The sequence below is a fragment of the Sinocyclocheilus anshuiensis genome, unplaced genomic scaffold (genome assembly GCF_001515605.1).
Source record: "Sinocyclocheilus anshuiensis isolate Anshui unplaced genomic scaffold, SAMN03320099.WGS_v1.1 scaffold187, whole genome shotgun sequence".
Lineage (NCBI taxonomy): Eukaryota > Metazoa > Chordata > Actinopteri > Cypriniformes > Cyprinidae > Sinocyclocheilus > Sinocyclocheilus anshuiensis.
In genome coordinates, this window is record NW_015552537.1 from 114070 (window position 1) to 132846 (window position 18777).

Consider the following 18777-nt stretch of genomic DNA (forward strand, 5'->3'; position numbering starts at 1 on the left):
CTTGTCTGTGGTGTAAAAACACCCCTGGCCAAATGCCCCCAGAGGGCATCACTTCCCACTTTGATGATAACTGTAGTTACCATGTTCTGAACATCACATCCTTTCTTTTCCCCAGATGTAATCTATCTAGGTGGTTGAATAAAAAATATTTGGACTTTATATCTAAAAATTACCTCAACTTAGCACCAGCAAGCTCGTTATCTTGACAGTTAGCATCAGCTAACAATATTTACTTATTTTCAGTATGGTTATGATGAATAAACATTCATATCTGTCTACTCGGATTGTTAATCCAAGCAATATAACAATTTATACTTTTGATAAACAATATAAAAACAGACGTCACATAGGGCTAAATGCGTAGCATTTTAATAAAACTGTTAACGTTACGGCAGCGGGGAATATGAACGCGCATGAATTATTTTATATAGTCTGTGTTGTTTTAATGTTTCAGGTTTTTTTTTTTTTACCTAAAACATAGAGACACTGATGTTGATGTGTCCATGAGAATAAGGCCTGACGTTAGGAAGAACATTTTAAGGAAAATATATGTATATTTTCATAATGATTTTTTTCTTCTCAAACCTTGTCTGTGGTGTAAAAACACCCCTGGCCAAATGCCCCCAGAGGGCATGACTTCCCACTTTGATAATTACTGTAGTTACCATGTTATGAACATCACATCCTTTCTTTCCCCCAGATGTAATCTGTCTAGGTGGTTGAATAAAACCATTTGGGCTTTATATCTAAAAAGTACCTCAACTTAGCACCAGCAAGCTCGTTAGCTAGACAGTTAGCATCAGCTAACAATATTTACTTATTCAATGATGCTAAAATAGCACTTGAAATATTTTATCCAATGTTTTGTCAGATTTCTGTTCTAGAAAGTTACAGCAAATTAGTGCATGTTTGACTAGATAATGTATAATTTGCATATTTAAACATAACATTTTAGAAAACGTGGGTCACACTATAGTTTGGGGACCAATTCTTACTATTAACAAACTATTAGCTATTACTTTTGCCTCAATAAACTCCTAATGTGCTGCTTATTAATAGTAAGCTTGTTAAGTTTAGGTCTGGGGTTTAAGGATTAAGGGATCTCAAATACACACAAAATAAAAGTGGTTCTTCAGCGGTTGTTTGGGGTGGCTGAGGTTTTAAGGCACCGCTATCATATAAAGAACCTGTTAAGCCCCTGTATAGTTCTCTAAAGGCTCTCTTAGTCTGTTAGTTTAGTTGGGAAAGGATTCAAACGACAGTAAAATACAGTGTATTTCCTGAAGATAACATGATTCTCAACCTTAAGTTGGAAATATTCCAGACTCCACATGAGACTTTCCGACCTCTGAAGAGCATAAAAGTGATTCAAAACAGCTTTTGGCATCGTAGTAAATTCCCATTCATAGCAAACATGAGAGTGGAGTGACATCTAAAATCTGAGGGAAGAATGGGGTTCCTCTTACGGTGCTGTTTAACACCTTTAAAAACAGCTGCTGAAGAGCACTTAAAGTGGTTCCCCTATGAGTACCAGCCAATGAACCACTTTTAGTGCTATTTAGCACCATTTGTCTTTAGAGTGTATGGTCATGCAGAATAAGGCATTAATGTGTGCTTTGTAAGTACTAACAAACAGCCAATATGCTTGTAATATGCATGCTAATAAACAACTAGTTAATAGTGAGAATTGGACCCTAAACTAAAGTGTTACCAACATGTGATACAAAAAATGTTTGCAGTTATTGTAATGTAATCAATCATCTAGGGAAGTATGGTGATGGTCATGGATTATTTTTGTTTACAGGTGTTTTTGAACCTCTCCTGATGCGAATATAATATTTGCATACTGAACTGCATTTCGTATTTGCAGTTATTCAACAGTTCTTAGTTGCTTTTGCATTGCACAGTGACACAGACACGAGAAAACACGAGTGAAGAGAAGCAGTGTTTAATTGGCAGAGAAATAAAGGCTGCTAACTGGAAATGGAGTCGGGCTTTATGCAGTCACCCTCCTTAATGAAGGCAGGCTTTAAAATGCTGTATTTAATTTGATTTAGCATTTTCATGAGACGAGCCCTTCTCTCAGTCACATTGAACTGTTTATTGTTACATTAGCGCTCCTGCTCACAGTCGGGCTTTTGGACTACAGTTAATAAATGTGAACGATTTCCATAAAATATTCAAAGAAGCCCATTATTGCTACGCCGGCTCATCTCCGCTGCTAAACTTCAATCAGTTTTGCGTTTGAAACGCATTAAATGCCTGGGTAAAACGCTATCATCTGCACAGCAATATTTTTATAGCCGCTGTTGGGGAAAGCGTGAACTTATATGAGGTGCATCAATTCTGCGGTTTAATTATTCAGAGTGTATTGATTTCACATGCAATCTTTGGATTTATTACTCATTAAGTATTTAAAACACTCGTGTAATTTTCTTGTTTACTAGCGAGTACAATGGTATGACTGTAAATCTCGCAAAAATAATTACACAGAAGCGTCGAAAGCTAATGGTCATTTTAACAGCGACTCTGTAATTAATTCATGAGAGGTTTTAATAAGAGTGTGATGTACATACATGCTCGTTTGACTAAATTTACCATTTTTGAAATGTGAATTTGAGTCTACACTAGTCTATGATCATATCGATCGTTGTTTATTTCATCAATAAAACCACTGATTTTATTTTTATGTAATTATATATGAATTTCTTGATTTTTTTAAAAATCTTTTGATGTCTTTATTAACACAGTTGGAAACACAGAGTGTGAAGCAATGAAAGCCGTTTCTCTGTGTGTCCGTAACTGAAGCATTGAATCGGGATTTGGGTGTGAGATCAGATGGTCTGTGTGAATGTGAATCCAGCGCTGAGCTGTAGTGTGAATCCTGACCCATGGATGGCGCTGGCGTCTCATGTTTGCTGTGCTGTGTGTCTTTGTGCAGATGACGGAGAGGACAGAAGAGCAGAAGATGAGAAATCCTCACTGGTCCAGCAGGTGAGGAGTTCGAGCCTCATCGTGATCTCTAACACAGGCGGCTGATTTCTGAGTAACTGTAGATTGGGCTTCTGGCTGTCTAGTAAGAGTGTTAAAGTAGTGAGGATGTGTGTCTAAAACAATGCAGTCAAATGTTTGGACACAGCTACACTGAAAAGTGTATATACGTACACTGAACAAAATTATAAACGCAACACTTTTGTTTTTGTCCCCATTTTTCATGAGCTGAACTCAAAGATCTAAGACTTTTTCTATGTACACAAAAGGCCTATTTCTCTCAAATATTGTTCACAAATCTGTCTAAATCTGTGTTAGTGAGCACATTGTGGCCAGCCTAAGGCACACCTGTGCAATAATCATGCTGTCTAATCAGCATCTTGATATGCTACACCTGTGAGGTGGATGGATTATCTCGGCAAAGGAGAAGTGCTCACTAACACAGATTTAGACAGATTTGTGAACAATATTTGAGAGAAATAGGCCTTTTGTGTACATAGAAAAAGTCTTAGATCTTTGAGTTCAGCTCATGAAAAATGGGGACAAAAACAAAAGTGTTGCGTTTATAATTTTGTTCAGTGTGTATGTATGCGGCCAAAGTTTGGATTAATTTTAATCATTTATTTGATCGAAAATACAGTAAAAACAGTGAAATGTTATTATGATCTAAAACAGCTGTTTTCTATGTGAATATCTGTTAAACTGTAATGTATTTCTGTGATGCGCAGCTGTATTTTCAGCATCATTACTCCAGTCTTCAGTGTCACATGATCTTCAGAAATCATTCTAATATGCTGGTTTGCTGCTCAAGAAACATTTCTGGTTATTATCAATGTTGAAAACATTGTTGAAGCACAATATTTGTGTGAAAACTGTGATACGTTTTATTTTTCAGGATTCACAGATGAATAGAAAGTTCAAAATAACAGCATTTATTTGAAATATAAATCTTTTGTAGCATTATAAATGTTTTTACTCTCACTTTTGATCAATTTAATGCATCTGAATAAAACTTTTTTTTTTCTGAATGTCAGTGTATCAAGGTATCCACAAAAATATGCAGCAGGGTGTCACACACTGATCTGTGATGTTGTTTTATTAAGGAGGCAGAGGAGGCCAGTCCTTATATAGACGACTCAACCAAAGCAGAAGGTGAAGCGGCCCAAAACACAGAAGAATCACCGTGTGACGGAGAAGAAGAGAAGAAAGCAGAGGATGAGAAAGAGGAAGAGAAGAAACCAGAGGATGAGAAAGAGGAAGAGAAGAAAGCAGACGATCAGAAAGAGGAAGAGAAGAAAGAAGAGGATGAGAAAGAGGAAGAGAAGAAAGAAGAGGATGGAGACATAAAGGAAGAGGGACAGGCATCAGAACCAGAGGCACATGATGACGGTGAAGAGAAGCAGGACGAAGAAGCTGAAGGAGGAGATGAAGAGGAGAAACCAGAGGAAGGAGGAGATGAAGAGGAGAACCAGGAGAACACAGAGAAGGAGGGAGAGCCGGTGGAGGAGAATCCAGATCCCAGTGAGGACGCAGCCGCAGATACTGAATGAAAACCTGAAGGAGTTCAGTGAGAAACGATCGTCTGCCATCATGTGTGTTGTCTGCCTCCTGCAGAGCACAGAAGGAGAACTTTATCGTGAACATATTCTGGCTGTTGTTTTCTGTATAACAATGTGAAAACTATGGAAAAGAGAGACCAGAACATTCTTCAAAATATCTTCTTTGTGTGACAAGACAGAAAGTCATTCAAATGATCACTTCTTGGTGAACTATGCCTTTAGAGGCTGATTCATTACTTTGATTACTACTAATTTATTCATATTATTAATTTATTGTATTGAGATTCTAATACTGTGAACAGCTTTAATAACAGCTAATTTTGCCAGTTAGGACTTGAGAAAATAAATATTTTCCATATAGTAACATAAATATGGTAACTAAATGAGTTCCAGTGCTAATGTCTGCTAAGCCGATAGGTGTAATGTTTGCTAACATATTTATTTTAGATACTTTTTGTCAAGGAAGCTAAATATATGGATTTCTATCCATCTTCCAGTCGCTCCCGTTGTGCATGTCGTTATATTATCATTTCAACTGACTTAACATCAGTCCTGAAGGATAAGCTACATGCAAACTAAATACATATCTAAATACAGTCTTTTTTCTAGCAATTTTGAGAAATAAAAAAAATATTATTTCAGCATTGCAAGATATCCACTTGCAATTTTAAGAAAAAGTCTGAAAATGTTGCATTTACCGTTCTTAATTAAAAAAAAAAAAGGTGTGTGTGTGTGTGTGTGAATAAAATTCTGTAGTGAGAAAGAAAAAACTGAATAGCAAGAGGTAAAGTCATCACCCTATTAAAAACATTTCCATCAGTGTTTAACTGATTTGGCTGCGTTTTGTTGACTGTATCTCAATGTGAGTGACACACTCACACACACACACACACACACACACACACACACACAGCTGGTAGGTAATCTGGTGATGCTTCTGTGTGAGAGTGAGAATATGGTATTTTCACTATTTTAATATTTATAATATTATTATAATAAAGTTATAATATTCTCAATCTTTTCGAAGTGCCATCATTTTTGAACTACACTTAAAGCACGTCACATTTACTGTTGTTCAGCAAAATGCAGTCATTTCAACAGAATTCTACACAATCTGTAATGCTGCTTGTGCACTGAAGGTTCTTCACGCAAATTTCACATCAGATTCAAACTGTTGTCAGGTGAATTCGACAATAGAAATCAGCTTGGGTTAAGAGTGACTTCTGTGTGAGCTGTGAGTCGCAACATCTTGACAATGGAGAACGTACCTTGTTTGCCCAGAAAATTTAGCAGAAAATTCTCTAAAGTGACTGCATCTATAGGAATTCACGCAATCACCAATTTCCTGTGATCGAGAAATATTTCCACATGCATATTTTGCATAAGGTTCAAGTTGGACGCACAAATTCACAGTTAACCAACAGAAAGACGCTTGGTTTTCACTAATGTGACCGAACATTATTATTTTCACCTAATGAATACTGTTTCCAGCTCCAAGCCTCTTCTTGATTTCAAGTGAGAATAAATCACGACAGCCTTTTATGAGCACTATTTACTTAAAGCTAATCTTTTAAAAACTCACGATCTTCACTACAGTCTCTGGGCTCACGGTGTCCAGGATGACAGTATTTTAATGATAAAATATATGAATCAATGTGTGGCCAGCGGAGATTTTGCTATAGAGATAAAGGTTAGGATCATGATTTTTTTGATAGTATTACAGCACACCGTGAGTGTAAATTACTGTTTTTTGTTTGCTTTTGGGATCTATTTTGATTCTATTTTTCGATTTTAAATGATCAAATTTAAAGTGAACAAGTGGAAGAAATAGCCACTGACAGACAATGACGGTAACAAACAGTAAGTTTTATTCTGTTTGCTGAAAAATAGACATGTTCCAAGAGTAAGAACAGCTCTGATACCTTCTGTCTCCTTCCCAAGAGCAGACCAAACCAGAAGCTTTGACAGTTTGAGACGATTACCAGCGTTTGTGATCAACACACCTCTGAAAACACATCCATATATGTCAGTTTAAACAAGAAGAATCAATTCTCGAAGCAGCTGATATTATAAATGTAACATTTTTAGACTTCATTTAGGCCTGTCCGAGAGTTTCGATTATCCTAAGTTCATTAGAAAGCCTCGGCGTTTTCAAACATCTGAATGCATATGCAGTATGTTCAATGATAATTCATAATCAATAAATAACACAAAATATTACACTAAGAAGCGACGGCGACGGTTTTTCATTCTTTATCAACCTTCTTGAAAGCAGTTTACAAAGTTTCACTGAATTGTCATCATGCAACATTTGCGCTAATCAAAGTAAAAATATAACAATAATAAGATGCAAATACCTACACAAAATAATTGTTACAGAGAACAAAAGCACAGCAGTGCCATGAAGCCAAAGAGAAACACGAAACAAGAAAAGCCGACAGAAAGAAATCTCCAGCAGAACACTAGCGTACGGAAAGCTCTAATGATGGAGCAAGAATGATGTGCAACACAAAGAGAGGACATGACATAATCCCACAGGCGCATCTTAACCGTAATCTATTCGCACCGCGTGGCCGTCCACAAACAGCAGCTCGTCTTCTCCGAACGCTTCGAGTCGAGGCGGCGTGGCGTAGCCCACCAGCAGCACGGATAACCCTGCCACCAGAATCAGAGCACCTAGCGCGAGACAGACCTGGTGGAGAGAAGCACAGAAGAAACTATTACTGTATTCATCACCACACTGAAAAAAGATTTACCTCGGAACTATTTCCACTCAGAAATTCCTAGCAAGTTTCACAAATAATTACAAAGAAACGGCAAGCAACACGTTGAATTAAACGTGGAATTTTGAAGTAGAGTAGGAAGACTGAAATTGCATTTTCTTAGTAATCTTTGTTTCATTTACAACTCCAAAATAAAGCAATAAGCTCCGTGAAGCCGTGGTTTACAGTGAATTTATAACAGCTAAGGGGAGTTGTTAGGTATGATGTGAAGTGCCTAAAACCCCTTAGCTGTTATAAATTCACTGTAAACCACGGCTTCACGGGGGTTTCTGCTTTTATAAAAAGGTTATTCCATATACGTAGTAAGGTTTCACAGAATAAAACAGAGCAAATAAAGTGTAATGATATTAATAAAAACAGTATTCTTCCACCAAACAATGTAGCTCCTCAGAAACAGTTGTGGTTGCTACAAAGTGGTTGCCGAGCAACACACAAACGTAAACAAAGGTGTATGTTACTTTGTAGAGTCATTTACAACAGCTTGGAACGTGGCTCAGCCAATCAGAATCAAGCACCGGAACTATCCGTTTTATAAAAGCATTTTTACAGAGCAGCGGGCGATTGATGTTGAAAAGACATCAAACTGACATCAAAATTTACGTCAAAAAACAGGGCAAATATGCAAATCAAACGGACAAAAACTTGACATGACGTTGATTTGATCTAGATCAAACATACTGTCCTACATTAAACATTAAACCAGTTTCAGTGTGGGATTAACTTCCTATTTTCACCCAATGACCACTGGAAGAAATTGCTGTCCAAACTGAATTTAAAATGATGTTACATCATCTTGAGATCAATACTTGACTAATATTTGACGTCAAACTGATATCAAGGTGCCGGCTGGGTCTATAATAAATGCCTGCAAACTCATGTGCCAAAGGTAACAGAGGGGCATTTTTCTTCTAAAATAAATTCCTGGAATCAGCAACTGAAATAATTTGTGAAAATTCTGATATCAGAATAGAACTACATGTCATTTAGGTAGCAACTTTGTTTTGAAACAACAACAATATCCATGCTAACATCCTAAACTGTAAAATGACTGTAAAAAACAAACAAAACAAAAAAACCTAAAAAGCCATGATTTAAAGAACTTTACATTTCAAATAAAAAGTTTTGACAAAAGTTAGTTTCATAAAATGATAAACTTCACATTTCAGCCTAATAAATGAGCGTGCATGTTAAATATGACTAAACATGACTAATCAAAACAAGCAGAGGACAAGCAGAAATACTGCGGTTACCCCCAGATTCAAAGCACTCATAAACATCATATGGAGGTAAAATTAAAAAGAAAATGTCACTGAAACTTTTCTGAAGACAGTCAGTTCCCTTCAGATACACAGGGCTTGCAAAATCGCTAGCCCGACGTCCCGGGGCTATTGTTTTCCAGTCAGGCTACCACAATGTATCACCGTCCTGCCCGACGGGCTATCTTGAACAGTGATATTAAATTCCTTCCTTGATTTGCGTTGTTTACTAGCTTGTAGGGGTAAAACGGATCATAGTTGATCGTTTGCACGTGTTAGTCTTGCCAATTTAAACATTCAAGTGTTTTAAACCATTCACGCGCATTCAAAGCGCGCACAGAGAGCCGCGTTGCAGACAATGCGGTACACAGAATTGATTCCTCTTTCGTGTATCCTTGCATCTGAATGAACACATACACACTCGTAAACACAGTCGGTTATGTCTTAAGTGAACGTAAACAGTGGAGAAAGAAATCTCAAGTGCATCATTATATTAGATCCGTGCATTCGGTCTTAAAGGGGCAGCAGCCTATAAATACCTGCTGTTCCATAAGCGCCACCTGCTGTCAGAGAGTGGCATTTGCGTCTCATTCACAAAGCTAAAATAAGACCATTCTGCTTTTGCTTCAAATTTCGAAATTATGCAATCTAATTGCAATCGAAATAACATGTATTTAGCATATTTGTTTGGATCATGATTAACATGTAGTGGTTGCCTCTGATTTTAAATGGAAAAAGCACAGCCAAAGCCTTAGTTTGTTTATATAAAGATATTTATTTTATTTGTATTATTTAATTATTTGATTTGGGATTTGTTTAAAAATTTCAAGTTAGTTTTATTATTTGACATATTTCAATTTCACAAAGAAATGTGCTGCATTTTGTTGGGGAAATAATAAAAGGACACCTTCTCATTTATAATTTGTCTTAAATCTCATTTTGTTAGAAAGAAAAATTGTGAGAAAATTGTATTGTGAAATCAGTATCGTGAAGCGCATCGCATCGTGAGTTGAGTGAATCGTTACATCCCTGTATGCTGCTAGTTTTTGCTGTGGTATCAAAGAATTATTCTGTTATTTAAATAATAAAGAACCATATTTTCTTTGCTCATCTGGAAAATTATCCGATCTGTTACTCAAAATCTGATATGATAATGCAATATGATCCGAGCCGTTTTTTAAAGTTTGCGAGCCCTGATACACATTCATAAACCCCTCAAAACAAGTTGGATTTGCATGTCAATGGCATAGTTTGCAGGTAAGATAATCATCATTTTTTTGGTCAATATTGGGATCATGATTATTACTCAGAGGCTTTTTATGGTGTGAAAGTTCACTATAAATTAACACAAGACAAAACAAGAATCATTGCAATACAATGATCTTTCTATCAGGATTATCTTGTTTTCATTGGAAAATGCTGTTGGAAGACAAAATAGCAATTGAAAATAAAAGTAATACAGTTAACCCAGTGTTTTTGAAGAGGGAGCAGCTTTGTGATTGGCTGAAAATGAACGGTGATTGGTTGTTTTATAAATCGGTCAGACAGACTCAAAGTGTCTGATCGTGGTCATGAATAAGCTGCAGAATAAACCAAATTTTATTCTGACAGTCAGGAGTACTACACGAGATCACTTCAGGGCTATTATTATCAACTAAAACTATTAAAAACAGTTTTGTTCATTGAAATTAAGCTTAGATAAATTATAAATATTAGATGAAAACAAACTAAATTAAAATTAGAAATGTTGCCTTAAAAGTTAAAGCACTAAAATGAACTAAAACGGAAATAAAATCAATAAATAGTAATTTAAAAATAATACAAATCACATAAAATAGCATGGATTCCTGCAAACATAAAAACAGGCACATGTTTGCACGGAAACAGCAGAATACAGCTCACCTTCCAGAGCACAGAGCTCCAGCGGCTCAGCGATCTCTGTGTCTGGAAATCTTCATCGCGCTCCCAGATGGAAGCGGTGCACTCCTCGTAGAACTGATGCAGGTAGGAACGCACCCCGTAACCCTGGTAACCGCTGCTGAGGGCGCCATGGCTCTGCTCAGTGTAATCCGAGCCACAGATCTCTGAGCAGGACGTCATGCTTCACATCTGCACACAGACACAACATCGACATTGAGTTCCAATTTCACTTCAGTTTACCAGCCATGAAACTCTATGTGCATGATATTATTATAGCACTATTAACCTGTGAAGTATTTCATATTAATACACTGTAATATTCTGTTTCATTTGGCAATTGACGTGTTAATTTCAGGCCCATTTTATGCATTTAGCACACATACATCTGCTCAAATAAACAGTCAGGCAACTAACAACCTAAAGAAACAGCATTCTAGTTACAAGATTTTGACCAAGCAGTTTTAATAAACTAATTCCTCACTATGTGAATAGTAATGATTGTCCTTTGGTTGAAGCTGACGTTTGTGCCACTTTGCTTCTGCAGAATTTTAAAGAGATGTCCTCCCCATTTGATGCACATATAGTCTCTCCTGAAACCTAGAATCAGCTTTCTGAAAGTTTACCTATAAACGGTGACTCTGCATATTAATCTGGAATAGGAGATCATATTTTAACATTGAACAAAGCGACAGACTCCAGCTTTACAGCAGATCTGATTACTGCTGGACGTGTTCAAACGCTGCTGCTGGGCTTCAGATATGAGCATCTGTGCATGACGAGAGCAGGAGGGGAATGAGTCTGTAATGAAATCACGGATGAAGCTCGTGACTCAGCCGTCCTTCAGCACATCAGTGAGCCTCCCTTCCTTCACACGACGTCAGCTTGTTTATTTGTAATTAAAGTGGTGTCATGCAGAGATACAGAACATCACATTTACCCATCCTCAGTAGAATTCCAGTGCCATTGCTTAACATTCCGGAAGCATTTTTCACATAGGAATTTTAAAAAAAGTCTAGTTATAAGCAATGAACCAACCCAACCAGCTATAAGGAGAATCAGAACATTACAGACTCTGATTTGAAGCAGAAAAAGAATTAGAAGAGCAGACAAAAAGAAAAAGATACAAGAGTTTAGTGAGGGAAAGAACTACAATCCCATTAAACACTGTGAACGAGAATGGAGAAATATAAAATCATACAAAACTACAGATTTAAAGATGTCGATTATATCTATATAAACAATATATTTTGTATTTATTGCAAAATATGCAAACAAATACAAATATTTTGATAGTTTGAGAATGTAGGGGAAATGACACTGCGTCTGAAATCGAAAACCTCCCTACTGTACAGTATGCAAAAAACAGTATGAGGTGAGTAGTACAGTACGTCTCAATGTATAGTACATGAAAAACAGTAGGCAAAATGTACCTGGATGACCGACTACTTCCAGCGAGATACTGAAGTGTGTGCATTCAGTGGTCACTTTACTATCCCATGAGGCCACGCAACTGACGCATCACATGACCATGGCAACATTCATTCATACTCATATTCATGCTATAAAGAACATACCTTTTTTTAACAGTCGCAAAGTAAGTTGAAACTCAAATGTAGTTCTACCTACTCAAACAGTATGTGATTCTGGATGCACCTTACGTCATGTATAGTGCTACATGAGAGAGGGCGGAGCTAAAGAGCTCTTATGACATGATTTCCTGATTTTGATTCTCGATATGATTCTCTGATTGATGGAGATTACAGAATTACGAGTAATATAGTTTCTCACTAGGAGTTCTGCTGCTAAACACAATTATTTAAAAGAAAAAAATGTTGAAATAATGCAAGCAGATAGCTTAAACAAAGCAGATTTAATTGATTAACAACCTAGTAAGTAGGTCTGTCTTTAACAGTTTATAAGTTATCATAAAAAATAAATTCCTTTATTTAGAAAATTAATTGGATTTTTACTTCGGGATAAGAAACTGTACCCACACACACACACACACACACACACACACATAGTCCAGAACACGAGTGCAAATGTGATTTTAAATTAGCAGTTCAGTAAATGAGAAGTTCATATTGTGTTATTGTGTGTTTTTCATCAATTTTGCCAACGAAAATATGAGGCTAACTATAAAGCCACTGTTTTGTGTGTCTCCGAGCAGCACACAGCGGTGAATAGATTCTGAATGAATCCAGGTTTTGAACGAATCGCGTGAACCGATGATTCTATGGTCCGTTCATAAAGAGAGCCATTTACTTCATTCCTGAATGAATCCAGGGTTTGAACGAATCGAATGAATGAATGACTCACAAAGGCGTCATGCCCATTCAAAGTGAGGGGCACGTGCCCCTCAGATTTCTGAGCCAAGTGGATTTTAAATGCAGCTTCCAAAAGACAAAAAATAGCTGAATAATATATATATTTTTTATATTTGATTCAATCACACCGGTGTGATTAGATAGTTCAGTGCAGCACAGCATCAGCTGCTTAAATTCAAATCTGCGTTGCGCTTTGGCTGGCGCTGAGCCAGAGACAGATGTTTGTACAGCGCTGCATTATAACCAATCATACACGACTCTGTTGAGCTTATGAATGCAATGGCCAATCAGAGCCGTTCAGACGAGTCATCGCTGAACGCGGTGTTTTGTTCACTCGCTCGCTGACTGTGCAGATGTGCGTAGATATTAATTTCACAGTGTAAACAGCTTCAGTGATTTTAATGGGAGTTTGTGAGAGTGCCTGAACTCTGGCTAGACGGAAGTGAAAATGCTCTTCGATAATGTTAATGTTCTTTGCTCTCTGTAGAATTAAAATGTTATAATATAGTAACTTACAATATTGTTATTAAATTCACATGAAATACAAAGTCAGTCGTATTAAAAATATTTTATGGCATGACACCCATATCTGGTAGGCCTACTTAAGTAAAAAGTCGGGTTTTTATGTGTAGTTAATAGATTACACTATTACTCTACTTTGTATGATTATAGATCAAATAACAATCTGGTGCAAAACGCATTTACTTACACGTTTGAGAATCGAGATATTTCCTGATATAGTTAACACGTTTGGAAATATTTAGAATAAAAAGGAAAAAAAATTAAATAAAATAAAACAAGCCTATATCAGTTATACAGTGCTATTGTGGTTGCTGTGTCACATGACAAGCATGAGTGCATGACGCCCCTGCTTACTCATAACGTCATGTGCCGCCACCTACTGGCAGTTTTAGTTTCTTATTTAGAATATAATTTCATTATTAATAATAATAAAATAAATAAAACGTTAGGTCATAATTTACTCACCCTCATAACGTTTCAAACCTGTATCCCTTACTTTCTTTTATGGATACATATGCCCACATAAAAATAATAATAATAATAATGAAGAATGTTTGTAACTATAAGAAAAAGAAGACTGTTGGTGACCAAGCTGATTTGGTTACCAATGACTTTGATTGTATGAACAAAAATACTGAGATGTTTCTCAAATGATCTTTGTTTGTGTTCCATAGTTTATGTTAGGCCATTGTAGCCTTAATGATTAAATGTAATACATTTTAAGTTGAAATAAAAATATTTATTTCTAAAGCTACTTTTTGCAATATCTAGGCCTACTTCTCATTTAACACGACAATGGCATTAAATTATCGTTTTCTCACACACAGCAATTTAAAATGCTTACATTCTGGTCTGTTTAATTTCTAAATAGCACACGTTTGTTTCATTACGAATGATATCATCAGTTACACATGATAATAACTGACATGGGTTTGTGAATATCGCATGAAGCTGAAGGATTTGCACTGATTCTATCGCCACGTCACCGGTGACGTCATCCCGAGGTCTCCACGTCATCTGATGAGACACTCTGTGCTCTCCTCTCCTCTCATTAGAGATGAGCAGTTATATGACGGAAGTCTATTAATAGCTGCTGGGATGTCCGATGCGTTTAAAAATATACAGCGTCATTCTTATTTAACAATAGGGCACAACGCAGCATTTTAACCATTTGATGATCGATGCATAAGCAGGTTACCCATCAAATGCGTCCTTCCTGGCAGATAGAGCAACACCGATGATGTCCCTATGAGAGCTACCGCAGTGCCATCGAGAGGCGTCGATAGATCAGTGTTTGGAGTATAAATTAATAAAAGTGAATACCTGTCATCCAGGAGCTGGAGCTGCTCTTCTTCACTCCGCACAGCCGACGATGCGCTCGACTCCCAGCGACGCACTGCGCATGCGCCACGTCCTCAGCCCAGATCAGATGCTTCTCTGAGTCACCTGGAGACGAGTGTGATGCTTTTTAATGAGCTTCCAATGCCAGTTACCAATGCGCTGTCCTTTCTTATATGTTCAGCTGTGCTGGTCTGAATACTGTAGCACCGATGTTTCATGGACGGTAGACTGCTCTCCGTCAGTCCTATTAAACATCCAGAAGAACTCGATTATTTTTGTTTTGTGGTTTAGAAAATGTTATTTCTGTTATAATGCAATCAACAACTGAGTGGTTTCCGTTTGCAGAGGTTGTTTATGCAATAATAAAACATGTGCATGTAATTGATTATGCATTTTCTGACTAACATTTTCCAACAATATTATTTAAGAAGCAAACTTTAACATAAGGGATCTCTGGGAAGCATTTGTTGTATATGAGCAAAATGTCACATTAAAAAAATGGCATTTTAAAATGTTAACCAATGCTGAGGAAATTGGTGATAAAAATCATAAAACTACATTTTTGGTAGCTGGAATGCTGCAGAAAGCCAAAAGTGTTGAATCCTTCCAAATTCATTGAAAATAATACCTGCTGTGCCTTCTCTCGATCTCAGATTACTGAGCAAAGCTCAACAACACCACATGCTTGACGAAGCGTTTTGTGTGACTCATATTCCAAAAATCTCCTTGTGTTTGTCATTCGTGCTTAAAGTTTCATACACGTTAATCAACATTAACCACAGCCTCCTGTGAAAAATAGAGTTAGACTGATAAATGGCTCTTAGTCTAGAACTGTGCAATCTACACTGATAACAGCACCGGCTCTTGATCAATATTCCCTAATTAACAATGTAAATGAGCGCTGGCTGATTCATTTTCTTTTAGGCTACTTAACTGCAGTCTTCCCACAGACTGGTTTCTGTTCCAGCTGTAAAACTATAGTGAATTATTTACATCCCGAGCGCTGGGTGTTTATGGTGAGCTTTAGGCTAAAAGCCATCTTAATAATGACTAATCAATAGTCTTCGTTTCAATCAAATGCCAGGTTTCACACTGCTCTCAGTCCTCTCTGCACTTCTCCTCTACTCTATCAATGAGGCATTTTATGTAGCGCTTTATTGTGCATTGATGTACACCCAAAGCGCTTAGGATAAAAGCATAAATATAAATGTATTATGTGTGGAAAACATAACAAGCACCTGCTGAGAATTGCATTGTTTGCTACTGAACAGCAGAGCTGCATTTGTGCTCAGTCAGAGAGACAGTGAGCTGCTGACACCAGCCGATCTGAGAACAACACAACACACACTCCCATGTGAGGATTCATCTGTTATCTATAAGCTGCACTGAATTTGACATGTGCATTTATTCATTTAGCAGGTGCATTTATTAAAAGTGATTTACCGACAACCAAATCATCATCAAACATATGCAGTGACATTTTACATGAATTTTTTTTGGCATCCAGTTCATTTTGCAGTCTGAAATGGGGTTATGCGCCAAATATTTCCAATTTCATGGCATGTGTACGGTCAGAGCGTGTTTGCCGGTCGTGCGCGAGCCATTGACTCGATACAGAGAGACTTGTAATGTTTTTATCATGGCAGCCTCTATAGCAACCACTTAACGATCTGTTGCTCCAGTGAAGCTGCTGTGTCGTAAACGACACAACGGATTCCTGGAATAAGAGTCCAGCGTTTTACAGCTGCTCTGACTTTTATATATTTTGAGCTGCATTAAAGCAGACCTTTGATTTGTTATAAACATACTGATTTCTGCTTATAATAAAAATGTGAGCCAGAGCACGATTTGTCTCACATGGTGATTTCTGTGGTTCTGCTTTCCATCTCATTATATTGCAGTGTTTAACTGTGAATGAGCACCTGGCAAAGGGTCTGATTACAGTGTATGCACACCCTTCCCAGCATGAAGCTGAAGATTAGTCACTGTGTATCTTTCCTGCATCTGTAAATAAGGAACTATTTAACCATACATCATATGGGTCTGGAATCATTTCCTCAATTTATATTCACTGGTGGGTTTTTTTTTGTCTGCACAGAAGCAATCTCTCTCTCTCCTGGTTTATCTGTGTGTGGACAAGCTGCCTTTCTCATTCCGTTTCTATGGTTACAATCAGCGAAAGGTCACCTTCTGGTAGTTGCTGGAGAGCATGCGCCGCATGATGACAGTCCCATAATCACGCTTACAGCAATAAGAGCTGATAAAAGCAGACTTCATTAAGTGTGTGTGTGTGTGTGTATGTGTGTGTGTGTGAGTGAGTGAGTGAGTGAGTGAGTGAGTGTGAGTGTGTGTGTGTGTGTGTGTGAGTGTGTGAGTGAGTGAGCGTGTGTTTGTGTGTGTGAGTGTGTGTGTGTGTGTGTTACAAGAGCCACTGCACACCATTATAAAAGCACTTTCAGACTCAGTTCTATATCAGCAATACATCATTTCAAAATTGACAGTAAACTGTGGATCATGTTACAAATGTGTAAATGCAATACAGCTTGGGTTAAAGAGAAGAGCACATCCTGATCTCATTCTTTCCTTCATGTACCTGCAGGATAAATGCAGTCATCAGTGCTAAACCATGGGAATGTGTTTAACCTATTATTGAAATAGGCAAAATGCAATGCTGTAATATTGTGGTTGATATTCCATCAATACGATCCTGTACACTGGAGCAAAAGAGTGACACCGTCTGCCTCCTAGTGGTTGATATTGGCTGACAGCAGATTGCAGGTTTCTTCACACTCCATGAGTGATGGAGCAACACCAACAGCAGCTATACTATAAATCAGCATATGCTTATTTACATGCGTTAATAAACACATTTAAAGTGATTCTTCACGATTCCATCAGTCACAAACCAAGGATGCTGTATGTAAATGTAACCATAATATAACCAGATCTCTTTGTCTCACACTTGCAGCCGAAGGCTTTCTTCTCCAGTCCTTCATTCAACAAATGATAAGCTCCTTCACCTGAGTTGCTGTAATGGTTGGTTAATCATTTAATAACCAACTCCTGGATGCTCGGTAATCAGGTTACCGCCCCAGACAACCTCATCTTAATTTCAAAAACACTAATGACCGTTTTGATTGGTCATCACTCAGCTCTCCACGCTGATGTATGAGCCTCTGGCTCCCAGCGAGAGATGACCGCTCCATTCATCACAGCACTCTTCTGTCACTGAGAGCCAGTGAAGACTTTCTGAGCTGGAACAGACTCAGGTCACTGTTTGTCACGTGTCTGTACTGTACACAGACTCTTGTCTCAAATGAGCACACACTACGAGTGTTTACAGGCCAAAGAGAAATCGAGTTATATACCAAGGTTTTACAAATCTAATCTTTGTGTTGATGCTGATTTCATACATATGAAAAGCCTTTGCACCATTGTAAACAAAAGTATTTAATGACTCGAAATCCCTTGGGAAAAAGAAGTACACTTCAGCATACTTGTTACACAAATAATATACTTCAAACAAATATATTTGAGGACAAACTGAATGTAATGTTTGCATGAGTTGCATGTTAATTGCAATTAAATATAAATGCATTAGTTTAAATTTATATTAAATGCAATTAGCTGAACTTTAGAGTGCTTTTTTGACTCAATGTAGTTAAGTACGTCATTATGTATGCTCTTCTGCAAAATACAAAAACTATTGTAATTGTATTGTGTGTTGTTGATGGTCACGTAGAGTCATGGTATAAATGCATGACTGCTTCTGCTGTTTTCCTGTAGTTTAGTGTTTCCAGATGAAAACTACACTGTAAAAAAAAGGCGTAAAATTTACGGTAAAAAAAACGGCAGCTGTGGTTGCCGGAATTCTACCGTAAAAATGACGGTAGCAACATTTTAGGTTTTACGGTTTTAACTTAAATTTACAGTTAAATACCGTTAACTGAAATAATGTTAATATGCCAACCTATTGAAGTACTGAAATCCGTTTTGTACCTTTGTAATACACTGATAACCACCAAATCCAGGCGGTGATGAGAAAGTCACATGATGAACCAAAGCCCATCACAAGCAG

The 18777-nt window shown here is 37.3% G+C and overlaps 2 protein-coding genes across 2 annotated transcripts in view; one reads left to right on the forward strand and one right to left on the reverse strand.

Moving 5' to 3' along the window:
• Positions 1 to 4541, forward strand: part of LOC107663791 (doublecortin domain-containing protein 2-like) — a 21933-nt gene extending 17392 nt beyond the window's left edge. Inside the window, exons 8-10 of the mRNA XM_016454120.1 lie at positions 2942 to 2994; positions 4095 to 4259; positions 4353 to 4541. Coding sequence (XP_016309606.1) covers positions 2942 to 2994; positions 4095 to 4259; positions 4353 to 4541 — 407 coding nt within the window. The remainder of the gene's footprint in view (positions 1 to 2941; positions 2995 to 4094; positions 4260 to 4352) is intronic.
• A 2554-nt stretch (positions 4542 to 7095) lies between these two features.
• Positions 7096 to 15522, reverse strand: LOC107663792 (neurensin-1-like). The gene is made up of 4 exons (XM_016454122.1): positions 15328 to 15522; positions 14682 to 14804; positions 10492 to 10698; positions 7096 to 7242 (listed from the first exon to the last, which is right to left on the reverse strand). The coding sequence occupies exons 3-4, from the start codon at positions 10687 to 10689 to the stop codon at positions 7096 to 7098; spliced, it is 345 nt and encodes a 114-aa protein (XP_016309608.1). The 5' UTR covers positions 10690 to 10698; positions 14682 to 14804; positions 15328 to 15522.
• Between the last annotated feature and the right edge of the window lie 3255 nt (positions 15523 to 18777).